The following is a 14,898-nucleotide window of genomic DNA, read 5'->3' as shown; positions in this document are numbered from 1 at the left end:
ATGTTTTTAATGCAGAAATTTTATATCTGAATAAGTACTTGCTTTCGGAAAAAAATTCTTAAAATAGATTATCGTTTTTACTTTTAAATTTGCATTGATGGTTCCAATTCTTTTGAAAATTTTAGTATGAATAGGGACAACTAATAATATGGTTTTAAGAAAAAAGGAATATTTTTTTCCCCAATTTGCATGTTTGACAATATTTTCATAAAAGCATAAAATACGCAGAAATCAGAAGGATAAAGCACATTTAGATGGAAGTAGCTTTTGCAAAAATAAAAACTTGTATTTACTCACACTAGGCACTAGTGTGGCTTTCATACTTGATATTCTTCCAGTTTCTATCCAATTTAATAAAAAAATTAACTTTACATGTATAACTAGTGTAGTTTCCTTTGCTCAGAGGCATTTTATATTCAGTATCCTCAGTTTTCGTTTTAAAAAAAATCTACATTAGCAGAAAATACATTAGTGATACAGCAGCTGTTGAATTTTTTCAGTAAATAGTATACAAATTTCAGGAATTACCAAGCCCACCATTTTAAAAAAAATCTGAAGGACTTGAGGTAATAAAGTGATAAACCACACTTTTTCCAAAGGTGCAATTTTCTCTTTTCAAACTTTTCCTTTGTGTTGTTAATAAGAACTCAGCACGTTTCCGGAAACGCAACTGTATAATAAAACTAAATACATGTTTACATTGCTTACTTATAGAGTTAATTGTATTTTTCACTATACAGCTCTCCTGAGCAATTTGATATTGTGACTTATTACAATGTCGTAATTCCTTCACTTTGAAAAAGAACATCTTTGACTAGTCTAGTTAATGTCACGTTTTTTATTAAATATACGATTTTATAAAATTTAGATCAAAACAAAACATTATTAAATCATACTTGCCGAATCTCCTGCTTTTCGTTGAAGATTTTCTCTTTATTTTAATATTGTTTGCAAAATTTATAAGTCAATACTTTTATCTTTCCTTAACAAAGTTCATTTTTAATGATTTAAATCAGTTCTCACCAACCTTACTATAGCCGCTGTCGACGTTTGATAATTTTTCCGAGGCCTGCTGAGGGACGTTGACTGTTTATATTTTAGATTATTTTGATTAAATAATTTTAATTTGATTGCATTTAAATTGCTTTCAAATTAAAATACAGTTATATTACAGTATTGGTGCATATTTGGGTGACGTCACTCAGCTCCCGGTTAACTCGTTCATGGAAAATCACGCAAACCCGAAAGTAATACACCACAGTAATTAAATCGGAAATAATTTAATATTCCTTGTGCAGCCCGGTACCCAACCCACAGTCCGTTGCCTGGGGGTTGGATACCACTAAATATAAATGTTTTAAATGAATTTGTAAGAGCTCTATTTTAAAAATATAAAGTGTTTACGCAGTTAAAATAATTCTTGCTTACAATAATAAGATCAATTACCACTACGAAGAATCTTAACTCGAAAGAAACAGCAGCTATGTAAATAGTTATGTAAAAAACAGCAGCTATGTAAAATACAGTTCGTTTGTTTCCTTTTCTCATCAGGCGATAAATAAATTTACCGAAAAAAAATTGTTCCCATGCTTGAAAAAACTATTGTTTAAGATTATAAATCTGAGATATAAATAAATATAATAATTTATTATTCCAAGGTATAAACAGCTGACAATAAGTTTAATAAGTAAAGTTTTATTTATAAAAACATATTAAAAATACTAATACATAAAAAAGAGATTTTAATAATTTAATATAATTATTGAATCTTGTAAAAGAAGTTTTAATATGTTAAAATATGTAAATATATCTATTTATAATAATTTTTGTTTCTTTTTTCTTGCAGGGCCAGTCACAACAACAGTTTTTTGCTGATTCATATGATGAGGAGGAGTTCACACCGGTTGGTAAGTTAAACTACGCCTGGGTTATTCACATTTTCCGTTTTTAGAATACCACCGTGCATATTAAACACCTTTTCATTAAATAAATAATCTCAAGAAACCTAAGCGGTAAGATATTACACGGTTAAAAACTTTCCTTTGTGATTTGAATTCGTAGGCGACTTAACGTTTTTTCAAATCACTTTTGTTTCTTCTCATTCACGTCTGGCAGGGCTTGAAAATGGGCGTCTGTTTTTGAGCGCTTGAAACATGTCGACTGTTTTTTTCCAATTTATATATTTTTGAAATGAAGTTTTTAATCAAGTAATAACTTTTCAGTGTTTTCTTAGCTTTTTTTTTAAATGAATATAATGCTTTTTTTGAAGTTAACTCTCTTTCTTTATTTTCTTTCCTCAGACTTAGTTTTTAGCACCGTTATAGCTTGATAAGTTAGATAGAATTCGCATAGCTTTACACTAGTGCCATTAAATTCTATATTTATTCTAAACTTATAAATGTTTTACAAATAGATACTGCACTTTATTTATTTTTGTTTACTTTAATCAAAAACGGATTTTTATTTTTCTTCCTTTTATTTTTCGGTCAGATATGGTTTCTAAAACCACTTATATTTGTTTACTTTAAATGCTTTATCTACGTATTTTGCTTGAGTTTGCCACATTATATCTGAATTTTGTTTATAGGAGACTAAGCCATCAATTTAATGTAATTTGATGAAACACTGTAGAAAATCAGGTTCCAAATCGAAGTTAACTGAACAGGGACTATATTTTTGTCAGATGTGATTATTATACCAAAAATTCAGCGCAAAATTTTTTTTTAATCTGCTTTACCACTTAGAATTTAATGTTCATTTATGTATTATAAAAATTAATCATTTTCCATTTATTTATCGCATGCACATATCTGATCTCTTTTATGCTTTTTGAGAACGAAATTTCGTCCCTCAAGTTGTTCTTTATCATTTATTTCATAAATTTGATTTAAAAATTATTCTGATCAGTTATAACCAAATAAATATATTAATTGCCCCGTAATCACAGCCCTTAATCCAGATTTTTCGCATCTATGAAAAAAAATTAAGAAAATTCTACGCGTTATGGATCATAAATTAATAATTAAACGAGAGAGAATTTAAGTCCTATCGAAATCCCTCGAATCACAAGTATGGAAAGCTTAATGAAAAAAAAAAACTGATGGAGTTAGCGGATTTTTCTAATAACAGCCTCCTAGAGCCCTGGTGGCTCAGGGGATAGAGCTCTCGTTTCCTAATGAGGTGACCCGGGTTCAAACCTACCGATAGCTGGTTGATTTGAATAGCACACCCGGCTTTCACCGACCGCAGTGCTGACGTAAAATATCCATAGTGGAAGACGGATAATGGGTTAGAGTCCCTTTGCCATCAGGCTTACCATGTAAGGTTTCCCTCTCCATGTAACGCAAATGCGGTTAATTCCATCAAGAAATCCTCCACGAAAGCAAGTTTCTCTCGTGTACTTGATCCAGGAGTTCCCTTGTCTTCTGGATTGGGTTCAAAATTATAAGGCTATGGAGTTCAATATTAGTAGCCATAAACCCTAAATTGGGTCGGCTGTTCAACGACGGTTATAAAATAATAATAGCCGTGGTTGTTCAGAGATAGAGAGTTCGCTTTCCAATCAGGTGAACCGGTTTCGAATCCCTGCGATGACTGGTTGATACGAATTCATCAACCGGCTCGCACTGACCACAGTGATGACGTAAAATATCCTCAGTGGTAGACAGATCATGGGTTAGAGCAACAATTTTTTTCGTCTTCGCTTAAATATTAATTTGTAAACCCTAATGTGCAAATTTTTGACTTCATTTATGAAAAAGATTCAAAAATATATATTAATGGCGGTTATTACGTAACATCCTAAATAAACCTGTGGTGAAGTAAAGCGCAATTTCAATATGTAATTTTTCTTTTTACTTATGCTAATTTTATACAACAATTTTGCTCCTTCCTTGCTTCAATATTAATTTGTTGATTCTAATATGCAGACTTTTTGACTTCATTTATGAAGAAGATTAGAAAGTAAGAGATTAAGGGTGGCCTTTACGAAATATTCTACATAAATCCGATAAACCTGTGGTGAAATTTTTAAGTACAATTTCAATATGCATAAAAAATCTATTTTATACTTTTGATTATAGCTGTTGGGAAAATTTTTACGTAAAAAACTTACAATTGTTATAAGATGTGGATATTTTACATAATTACATTTTCTTTTTTTTCCAATTACAGTAACACATAGGTGCGAGCGAGGCCAAATGATAATTGAAGTAACGACACAACAACCATTTAGGGGATTAGTCCATCCTAGGGATTACAGATCAGGACCATGCGTTGCCCTGGGTAGAGGAGGCCGCACAACAACACTTACTCTTGACCTTTTTGTAGAAAAAGATGATCCAAGGTACTGTGGGGTACAAGTCAGAAAGGTAAGTGCATTTTTATCTACATTCACTTAAATTTTATACTCATTTAAATAGTTCATGAACCATAATCGATCAAATTTAATGCAATATTATACTAAGTAATGCAAACCTCAATATGATACTAAGATTAACCACATCATCATATTTCCCCAACTTGATTTCATGATATTATAATTCAACTTAAAATGAGTCATTGAAATTCTTCAACACATTATTAATGCTTCGGCAATTTTGCACCCTATTATGGTTCCAGGTACCGATACTATTATTGAAGGCTGAACTATTGTTTATGGGATGACTTCTATGTCTTAACCCAAACATGTTTTAATCAATTTTTTAGAAAAATCGGCAGCCAGAAAAATCGGTTTAATGTTGAACCAAATATCGGTTAACATAGAGGTTAATAATGGCGTGAACTTTATAATTTTACTCCATTAAAAAGTTTGGAGCATGGTGAACCATAATCGATCAAATTTACTGCAACCTTAATATGGTGCTAAGTTAAACATATCGTATTCTCTCAACTTGATTTCATCATGTTATGATTCAACTTGAAAGGAAACCTGGAATTTAACGCAATATTAAGGTTCCACCAAATTTGCTCCGTATTATGGTTTCAGGTGCCGATACAACTGTTCAACTCTGAACCGATTTTTATGAAGAAACTTCTGTGTTTTAACCCAACTATGTTCTAGTCAATGTTTCGATGCACTGTCAGAAAAATTCGATTGAACGTTGAGCCATAATATAGATTAACACAGAGATTAATAACAGAGTACACTTCATAATTTTACTTTACAAAAAAGTTTGGAGCATGGATGAACCATAATAGATCAAACTTAATGCAACCTATTATGGCGCAGTTGAACCATATCATCCTATTGTCTCAACTTGATTTCGTGATACTATTCTACTTGGAAAAAAAAACATGTAATTCAACACAGTAAGGTTTCATCAAATTCTCCCCGTATTATGGTTCCAAGTAGGGATATTATTGTTCTACGTTGAACTGATTTTTATGAGAAGATGTCTGTGTTTTGACCCAACTATGTTCGAATCAATTTTTCAATGCGCTGTCTGAAAAATCGGTTCAACATTGGACCGTAATATAGGTTAACACAGAGAATAATAAGAGTACTCTTCATAATTTTTATTTGTTCATAAGTTTAAAGCATGGTGATACAATTGTTCAACGCTGAACCGATTTTCATGAGAAGACTATGTTTTAACCAAACTAAGCTTTTTCACTCGCAGAAACGTTGTTTCAAAGTTGAACCATAATATCGCTACATTGAAAATCATTATAGTGCAAATTTGACTCCCCCAGAATAAGGTGAACTGTTCCCGTTCAAGTTTAAGTAGGATTAATCTGCATAGTAATATGGTTCAACTTATCAGCATACCAAGTTTGCAAAAATTTTGAACGATATTTTCGTTCAATATGGTCCAAAACTTTTTTGTTTTGTTAAATTTTTTTGTCTATTCTGTCTAATATTGAAAGAAAAGTCCTGCCATTAAAGAACATTAGTACAAGTCAATTTCATGAAGCTAATGTTAAAATAAATCTGAAATAATCTTAAAATTATTAATTAAAATAATTTAAGGAAAGACTTTTTTTTCTTCTAAAAGTGACATTTTTACCTCAAGCTGTTTTGTTGCATTGTTTAAAAATATGTACTGTTATTATATTATTGCTGAACTAATATATTCAGTTATATTCAACAGTATAATACACAAAAAATTTTATTGCCGTCATGAAAACCACGCGGTATTTCTGAAAAAATTTCTCCTAATATTTAGAAAATTTGGATTATCATTTGGACTATATTACCAAAAAACATTCATTTGCATAAAAAATGTGCCATCCTTAAATAAAAATAACATAAATGAAGACATATTTTGAATTATAAATTACTCACAAGTAAAAATTGTTTAAAATTCAAAAATCTCCTTAATAATTTGAAAATTTGGATTATCATCATTTAATTAACTAAAGCCACATTTGTATGAAAATGGTGCCATTTTAAATAAAAATAACATAAATTAAGGCATTTTTTCGAACTAAAAATGACTCAAAAGTAAAAATTTTTAAAATTCGAAAGCTAATTTTTACATATTCCTTGTAGAAAATATGAAGTTTTACAGTTCTACATTAATAAGCGTGTTTCGTTAGTTCTATACACGACAGAATAGTTATGAAGTTTTCTAACTGATCGCTTAGTTCCGCACCGTTAAAGACAAATTTTGTGTTCTTTGATTGATGAAGAACAAATTGAGACATTACACAAACTTTCACTAACTTCGAAGAATTAAGAGTACTTTGACTTATACTAATAGTTGTAACGGGAAAATAAATGCCTGATGCAGTCGTCAAGGGTACTTGAGCATTACTAATGATTGATATTTATGGCTTGTTTCGAACTATGATGTAACTATTTAGGATAGTAAATGATATAAATAGACTTTGCCTCCTCAAATAAACCATTTGGTTTCAAACTCAGCTCAAATCGCTTCCGTTTTGCAATTTTTTGCCTCCCGTGTTTGACAATGATTCAAGACCCAATCAACAATAGAAGAAAATGAAGTCCTCTCCTCATCTCCAGTTTTTGAAATTTAAGAATGAATGCTCAGTTTTAATGGTTTGGGGACTATTTTAATAATTTCTCAAAGCAATTTCCCCCCTCTTAATTGGCACCCAGTTATACATTTTTGTACATTAATCTGCTATCTTGAACAATTATCTAGTTTTGTACTTCCGTTTTGCAATTTTTTTCCTCCCGTATTTGACAATGAGTCAAGACCCAATCAACAATAGAGGAAAATGAGATCCTCTCCCCATCTCCAGTTTTTGAAATTTAAGAATGAATGCTCAGTTTTAATGGTTTGGGGACTATTTTAATCATTTTTCAAGGCAATTTCGCCCTCTTGTCACCCAGTTATACATTTTTATACATTAATCTGCTATCTTGAACAATAATCTAGTTTCGTACATTAATCGTAATTATATCAACATACTGTAGTTTTGAAATGCTGGCAAATTTTCATTTTGGAACTGCAGTATTGAAATGAAGGCAAATTTTTGTTTTGGAACTCTATTATAGAAATGTGGGCAAATTTCTTTTTGGAATTGTAGTATTCAAATGGGTGAATTTTCGTTTCGGTATTGAAATGCGGGCACATTTTCGTTTCGAAACTGTAGTACTGAAATGCAGGCATATTTTCGTTTTGGAACTGTAATATTGAAACGTAGACAAATTTCAGTTTCGGAACCGTACTTATGAAATGCAAGAGAATTTCTGTTTCAGAACAGTAATATTTGAAATGCAGGCAAATTTTCGCTTAGGAACCGTGTATGTGAAATACCGTCAAATTTTCCTTTAGGCATTGTAGTATTGAAATGCATAGAAGATTTTGTTTGAGATCTGTAGAATCGAAATGCAGACAAATTTTGATTTCAGAACTGTAGTGTGCATTAAAACATAGTCCAATTTATGAAATCGGAGATATTAGTTGTACCTAATTATATTGAATTTGTCCTTTAACTTACTATGTAAGTGGCATACCCTCAAGCAAAAGGCATCTTTCTCGTTAACTTGTTCTGAAACGAAAGCTTACCAGGATAGCAAAACTAGCAAATGAGAAATATATACAGGGTGTTTATGAAGTCCCGGACCCATTTTGATGTTTAATAACTCATAAAATAATAAAGATAGATTAAAATTAATAACATAAATGGTTAGATAGACTCAAAAGGCTTCATGACCCTTGTCAATGAACTTCCACGTGTGCCCCAATCGTCGCACGGAGAATATCAAGTCGATAGTCAATTTCACGCCAGGTGGCGGCAAGCATGTCGGCATCCACAGAGGCTATTGCTGTTGTAATTCTGGCTTTTAGGTCATCAATGCTCGACACGATTCTCCTGTAAACATTGCTCTTATAAATCCCCCCAAAAAAAGTCCAGCGGCGTTATATCAGGTGATCTGGGTGGCCAAGAAATTGGACCTCCTCGCCCAATCCATCTTCCTGGAAAATGGTCATTCAAAGAACTACGAACGATGATACCCCAATGAGGTGGTGCACCATCTTGTTGCAAAAGACATGTGGCTGAATCTCTTCTAGTTGTGGAAATACGAAGTTTTCCAACAGGCCTAAGTCAACACCTCCTAGAAAAGAGTAGGCCTCTGCACGGGTTACCATAAATATCCTTTAGTAGTCCAAACGTAATGACATATGTCATATTTTCAACCACTGCGCAGCTTAGTACCCCGAACATAATGACATCTTTCTTGTTTTTCATCAACTGCGCAGTTAACTTCGTCACATCGGACTACTAAATTGATCCGTGCTGAGGCCTTCATACTTCTAGGAGGTGTTGCCTAAGTATACGACTGATGAGACCGTCTTTTCTGTAAAAAATGACTTGATCGTGTCTGACACGCTCAACGTCAAAATCACTTGTGCAGGGACGTCCGGAACGTTTCTTATCTGCGATACTTCCAGTTTCTAGAAAATTCTTTTCCCACCGCAAGATGCTGCTTTGGAGGATCTTTTTGGTAAATTCTTCTGCAATTTCTCTGTGCTTGCACTATCGATTTCGTTTCTATGAACCACCATAAAATATGTGCTTTCTCTTGTGGTGTATGCATTCTCCTTAATATCCGCTTGAATAAAACATCACATAGAGAAGTACTACATCGAACAAACACATCAAAAGTCAACATAACATTGCAATAGTTGCCAAAAACAAGAGAGAGAAAAATGCAATTAATAAGCAGACGATATTTAGAAAAGTACAGATATTTAGACTGGAAAGTGAAATTATCTGAAATTAACCACACACGCAGACGATATTTACAAAAGTAAAGATATTCAAACCTGAAAAGGNTTCCTTAATATCCGCTTGAATAAAACATCACAGAGAGAAGTACTACATCGAACAAACACATCAAAAGTCAACATAACATTGCAATAGTTGCCAAAAACAAGAGAGAGAAAAATGCAATTAATAAGCAGACGATATTTAGAAAAGTACAGATATTTAGACTGGAAAGTGAAATTATCTGAATTAACCACACACGCAGACGATATTTACGAAAGTAAAGATATTCAAACCTGAAAAGGAAAATATATGAGTTATTCCATCAATAAATGCCATAAGTTTGTTTATATCTTCATTATTTTATGAGTTATTAAACATCAAAATGGGTTCGGGAATTTATAAACACCCTGTATATAGTGCAAAGGTACGCCACAAACATTAATAGCACTAGATAAACAAATTTAATATCATTCTTCATGCCAAAAATGTTCCATTTCCTGAAGTCAGTCAAGTTTGTAAATTTTAAAATATAATCAAAATAAAGTAAGGCAATCCAGAAATGCCAGATAGTTCATTTTGTGTTATAATGATATGGATGCAAATGATAATATCAGAAAGGTTGTCCAACTAACAAAAGAAAATGGCAACAGTATATTAGGATAGCGTATAACCCGTGTTCTTTAGCTAGATGTTAACGGCAATGTGTAAAACACCAGTAATCTGCATATTAAACATAATTTCTGCAGTTTTTGTTTAAAGTATAAAATTTTAGAATAATTTTATACTTTACCTTGACATTCTGTTGGATGACATGCTGTTTAGGCGAAGCGAAAAAGAAATCATTATAAAGCTACTTTTTAAAAAACGTTCTCATCTCAGAAATATTAATGACATAAAGAATTGCGAAAGACTGCGATTAAGGAAGTAGATTATCAGTGTTACAGACAAAGTTTTAAATCTCTCATTCTGTAGAATATTACCTATACATTTAAAAGAATGTCTGGTGTATTTTTTTTTCTCCTGCTTCATTAGCGTTGCTGGTGTGAAAGGTGGAGGGCGTAGTATTTGCACCCTTCAAAGATTAAAAATCTCAAAAATTCTCCTTAGCATTTTTTTAAAAACAAATTCAAAAATTTTAATTGATTTTTTTTTATTGCAAAAGCACTTGACTTTACATCATTGGTCCCCATGCATCGAAGATGCATGAGATTGGAGCATATAAAGCAAAAACTGAACCATTGAACAATACCAGAACAATGTAATAACAAAAACAATAAATACTCGCAAAACGTGAACCACTTAAACATGAACGAGAATCAGTCGCTGGATACCAATTGCTCAATTGTTTTATACATTATATAAATTAAGAAAAAATAAGAGCTTTAAAAAAAGTGTATTATAACTTAGTACCTTTCAAATATTGAACTCCCTTGACGCCCATGCTTTGGTTTGGCATTTTATAGAATGTGAAAAATGTTTTATCGTTTCATATTTTGCAGGCTGCGTCTCAGTATTCTATAAAATGTGGATAATGCAGAATTCCAAACTTTTACGATAGCGTACAGTGGGCAAAATATATAAAAAAAAACAGACAACCCTGAATAACTTTTGATCTTACAATCGGATTTTCACGCTCTAGGACTCAATCTTGAATGTTTAAGGGGATGACCTCAAAAATGCTAATTAATTAGTGCAGACGATATTTTAAGTCACAAAATCAGATACAAAATTTTGTATGGAACTATCTTTGGATCAACGAATTTTATAACTGTGTGCAAAAAAATTTACAATTCCTCCTAAAAGTTCTCGGGATATGGCGAAATACGAAGCAATAAAATTAGCATAAAGGAGCGCAGACTTTGGACCTCTGTCCTGACCTAACTATGGGATCATATTTTCTAGAGTGCGCCCCCCCCCCTATATTTTGGGGGTCAGAAATTCGACTTCATCGAAAAAAAGGTATGCTTATTCAGAGAAAGTGCGTTTTTGTGCCTGTTTTCGTAACTTAATATATAGTTTGCACTAATTAATTAGCATATTTGAGGTCACCCTTTTGAATCATTAGGTTTGAGTCCTAGAAAGTGAAGATCCGATCTAAATTTATTCAGGGTGGTCCGTTTTTTACTTTGCGCATTATACATCGCTTGGAATTTAACTTTATTCCAGGTTCAAAGCGTAAACTTGCCTTCAAATTTCTTTGCTTTACTCAAATTTCTCCTATAAAATGTTCATAATCTCTTCAGACCCGATTTTTAAATAATCTCAAAAAATGAGCTTTCAACTTAAAAACATGTATTTTAGAAGGAAATAAACTCATAAATGCGACTAAATAAATGAAATTCTATTAATTTTTCTGATTATTTTTTAATTATTACCTCAAATCAAACGTTATAAATTTTAGCATATTGTAGAATATTTTTATAGTTCATTTTGGTCATGAAAGAGAATCCATTGGATTTATATATTTATGTGGCATAAAACTGCCCGAATTATTAAATTAATTTTCTTACCGATCTTTATTAATCGTAATTAAAAACTTCGATCAACGCAGATAAATCCAATTAACTTTTTACACAGACGCTTTGTAAAATCATACAAACATAAACAAATATCATAAACTATTATTTTAACTGATTAAATTAAATCAAATGTTGTGTAATATATTCTCGATTGGGTCCCAAGAGATATAATTAAGTAAATATTGTTATATTCATCAATACTCTGAAAGAAACAACTCTAAATTGACCACCCGCAATAGACAGCCTGCTTCTTAACCAAACGTGAAGCTAATTAATCGAATGATTTGTATTCTCTTCCTCAAACAGAGTGATTAACATTCTGTTCTCGTAAAAGACATTTCATGGATATTTGCATATGATGATGACATTTTCATTACGTAATTATGACTAGGCTGTTTCGCCTGTTCTATTTCTACAATTAACAAGCATTACGTGTTCCAAACAGCAATTACGCCAGTATGCACACTTTTTTATTTTTTTTAAACTGCTTTTAAAGTTTTGACGAAAGCAGTAAGGGTGTTTTCCGTAGATTTATGTCAAGAAAAAAATAAGAAAAAGTTTAAAACTCGAAGTAAAACTTTGATTTTAATTCCATGTACTATACCTGGCTGAACAAAATTGACTGAGTTTTAAAATTGATGAATAGCTGAAAGCAAAAGTCATTCAAAGCAAAAAGCAATTTTGACGAAAATTTCAAATTTTTTTTTATTGTCTGTGTTTAATTTTATAACCGTCATTGAACAGCTGTCTCAATTTTTGAGTTCACGACTTTTATGTTCAACTCCATAGTCTTGTAATTTTGAACCCAATCCAGAAAACAAAGGAGCTCCTGGATCAAATATAGGAAGAAATTTGTCTGATTACACAATAACTATCTGCTAAACATTGATACTTATGTTTGTATTAATCTGTATAAATAATTTTAAACCTCATTATAATTTATGGACTAGGTAAATTTTTAACCTTCCCGAGTGTAGTGATCACTATAATTTTTAAACTATACCATCAGAAGAATATATTAATATAATCAAAATCTTTAACTTTTTTACGTAAAAAAGTTTAATTTGTAACTAAACATAATGTTGTAATTTAATTTAAAAAAAATAGTTTTTATATTTCACGAATTTCATTTCGTTTTTTTTTTAATTTTTTTATTAGCAATTCTAATATATTCATTATATTGATAACATTTGAATCTTTTAAAATACCACTTTTCATTTCATTTTAAGTTATTTCATCAATTTACTTTTTTAATACACTCAACAATAAAATTGTTTCTTTATTTTCAGCCTAATTCTGGCGATGTTACAGTAGCACTAGCTGTGAGAGTTCACCCCACATTAGAATTGTCAGAAGATAAATACTTTTTCTTAACATGTGGAAAGGCCGGTTTTAGAAATGCCAGGTAAGATTTCTAAAAATCCATTCTCAATTTTATTAGTGTTACATGCGTTCAAATAGATGAGGTTTCAAGCTGCGAAACTTTGCAATTTCCATCCACAATTTATTTTTACTCTAAACTAAAATAATTTCTGCTATAAACTCTGTTATAGATATATATATGTTACGGCCAAAGCCCGAAGTCAGCCAATTCGCGATCTGGCCGGCCAGATAGGCCAAGAACGCTGTAAATTGGCTGGCCAAAGTGCGAAATTTTCTTGATTTCGGGAATTGGTCGGCCAGATCGCGAAGGGGCCACGATGTTCCGGCCAATGTCCGATCTTTTCTTAATTTCATTTGAGACAAAGTAAAAAATTAAAATTTTTTAAATTTTAATTTAAAAACTTGTTTATTTTTTATATTTTTAAATTAGAAGATTTATATTTTTAAATTAAAAAAGAAAACAAAAGGGGCAATATTAGCAAATTAACTTTTTAATAAAACAATTAAATAGACAATTTAATAATGATTATTAAATTAATATGATTATTTAATAGACAATTTAAAATCTTGTCTATTTCTTATATTTTTAATTTAGAAGATTGATAAGAATTATTTATATAATTATAGAAGGCCGCCAAAGTAGAATATTCACAGATCGTTTCAATTATTTCGCACTTTGGCCGGAACATAATGCATAATGTTTGAGATCATTCGTAAGAGGACATTTTTTTCCTCCTTGTTCGAATTAATTTACGTTAATTTTCAGATCATTAAAATGGAATGTCAAGTTAAGAAAAAAATAAACATATTTAACATCTTTTTGCCTTTAATTAAGGTTCTACAAGTTGCTCGTGACATTTGTGCTGCGTGTAGAGAGGGTGAAATAGCCGAAAGAAACGCCGGTTATTAGTACGTCAAGTTAAAAAGGGGAAGTTTTGAACTAAAAACGCGATTCTTTTTGGCCAATGAGTTGAGATCAATAAAGAACAATTAAACCATTTTTTGAGCGAAATTCGCGTCAAATGGCAAAAGGAATCTGCAGAGAAAATGAAATGCTTCCACGCTTTACACTTTTTTTCAATTTTTAAATAAAAGTTAGAGTGGAAATAAATTATTAAAGATACTTTAACTTTTTAAAAAAAGAAAAGAAAGAAGAAGAAAAAAAATGGTGGCGTTTATGAAGTTTTGGAACTCGACAGTACAATTGAAGACATGAAAATAATTTCTGTAGCAGATTTTCTTAATACAAACATGTTAGAGTTACACAAATTATATTCTGTTATGTGTTCTTTTAGAGAAAGTTGAACTAACTTCAGTCACTGAAGTTATTTTCCCTTAAAATAAAATGAAAAGAAATAAAAATCTGACTAGCGCTGACAAAATTTTGCAATTGAACAACTCAAATAAACTTTTTTTTTCTTGAGAGATCAAAATGATATTTTTGAAGAAAAAAAATTGAGATTTAGGAGGGAAAGATACTAAAAAACAATCTTCGAATGCTTTGGAGTAAAAGAAAGTCCCAAGCTCATTTGATAGCAAATAATCGACAGGTAAATTAAAATTATTTTCGTTTGATAGCAAGCCAAAATCCAAAGAGTGCAAAAGTTATGATGTCAGAGAAGAGTTAGGATTTTAGAGATTTTGACAAATGCAAACTTACAAGAAATAAAGACAAAGCACAATTTCTTGTCAAAACATAATCTTTAAGCTAATTTAAACAAATTTACTAAAGTGTCCCTAAGAACCTTCATCTGCTCACCTCTTCAATAGTCCTATCATATAATACTAAAGTAACACACATTATTGG

General features: G+C 31.2%; 1 protein-coding gene across 2 annotated transcripts in view; it reads left to right on the top strand.

Annotated features, from left to right (window-relative positions):
• Positions 1–14,898, top strand: part of LOC107437618 (uncharacterized) — a 164,395-nt gene that overhangs the window by 134,611 nt on the left and 14,886 nt on the right. For both annotated transcript variants that reach the window (XM_043044137.2, XM_043044136.2), the window contains exons 2-4: positions 1,847–1,907; positions 4,174–4,370; positions 12,998–13,113. In XM_043044137.2, the coding sequence (XP_042900071.1) occupies positions 4,200–4,370; positions 12,998–13,113 (287 nt within the window). In that variant the 5' untranslated portion in view covers positions 1,847–1,907; positions 4,174–4,199. The remainder of the gene's footprint in view (positions 1–1,846; positions 1,908–4,173; positions 4,371–12,997; positions 13,114–14,898) is intronic.

The sequence above is a fragment of the Parasteatoda tepidariorum genome, chromosome 10 (genome assembly GCF_043381705.1).
Source record: "Parasteatoda tepidariorum isolate YZ-2023 chromosome 10, CAS_Ptep_4.0, whole genome shotgun sequence".
In the NCBI taxonomy this organism is placed as follows: domain Eukaryota; kingdom Metazoa; phylum Arthropoda; class Arachnida; order Araneae; family Theridiidae; genus Parasteatoda; species Parasteatoda tepidariorum.
Note: the sequence above shows the minus strand (reverse complement) of the source record. Positions and strands in the feature narration are given on the sequence as shown.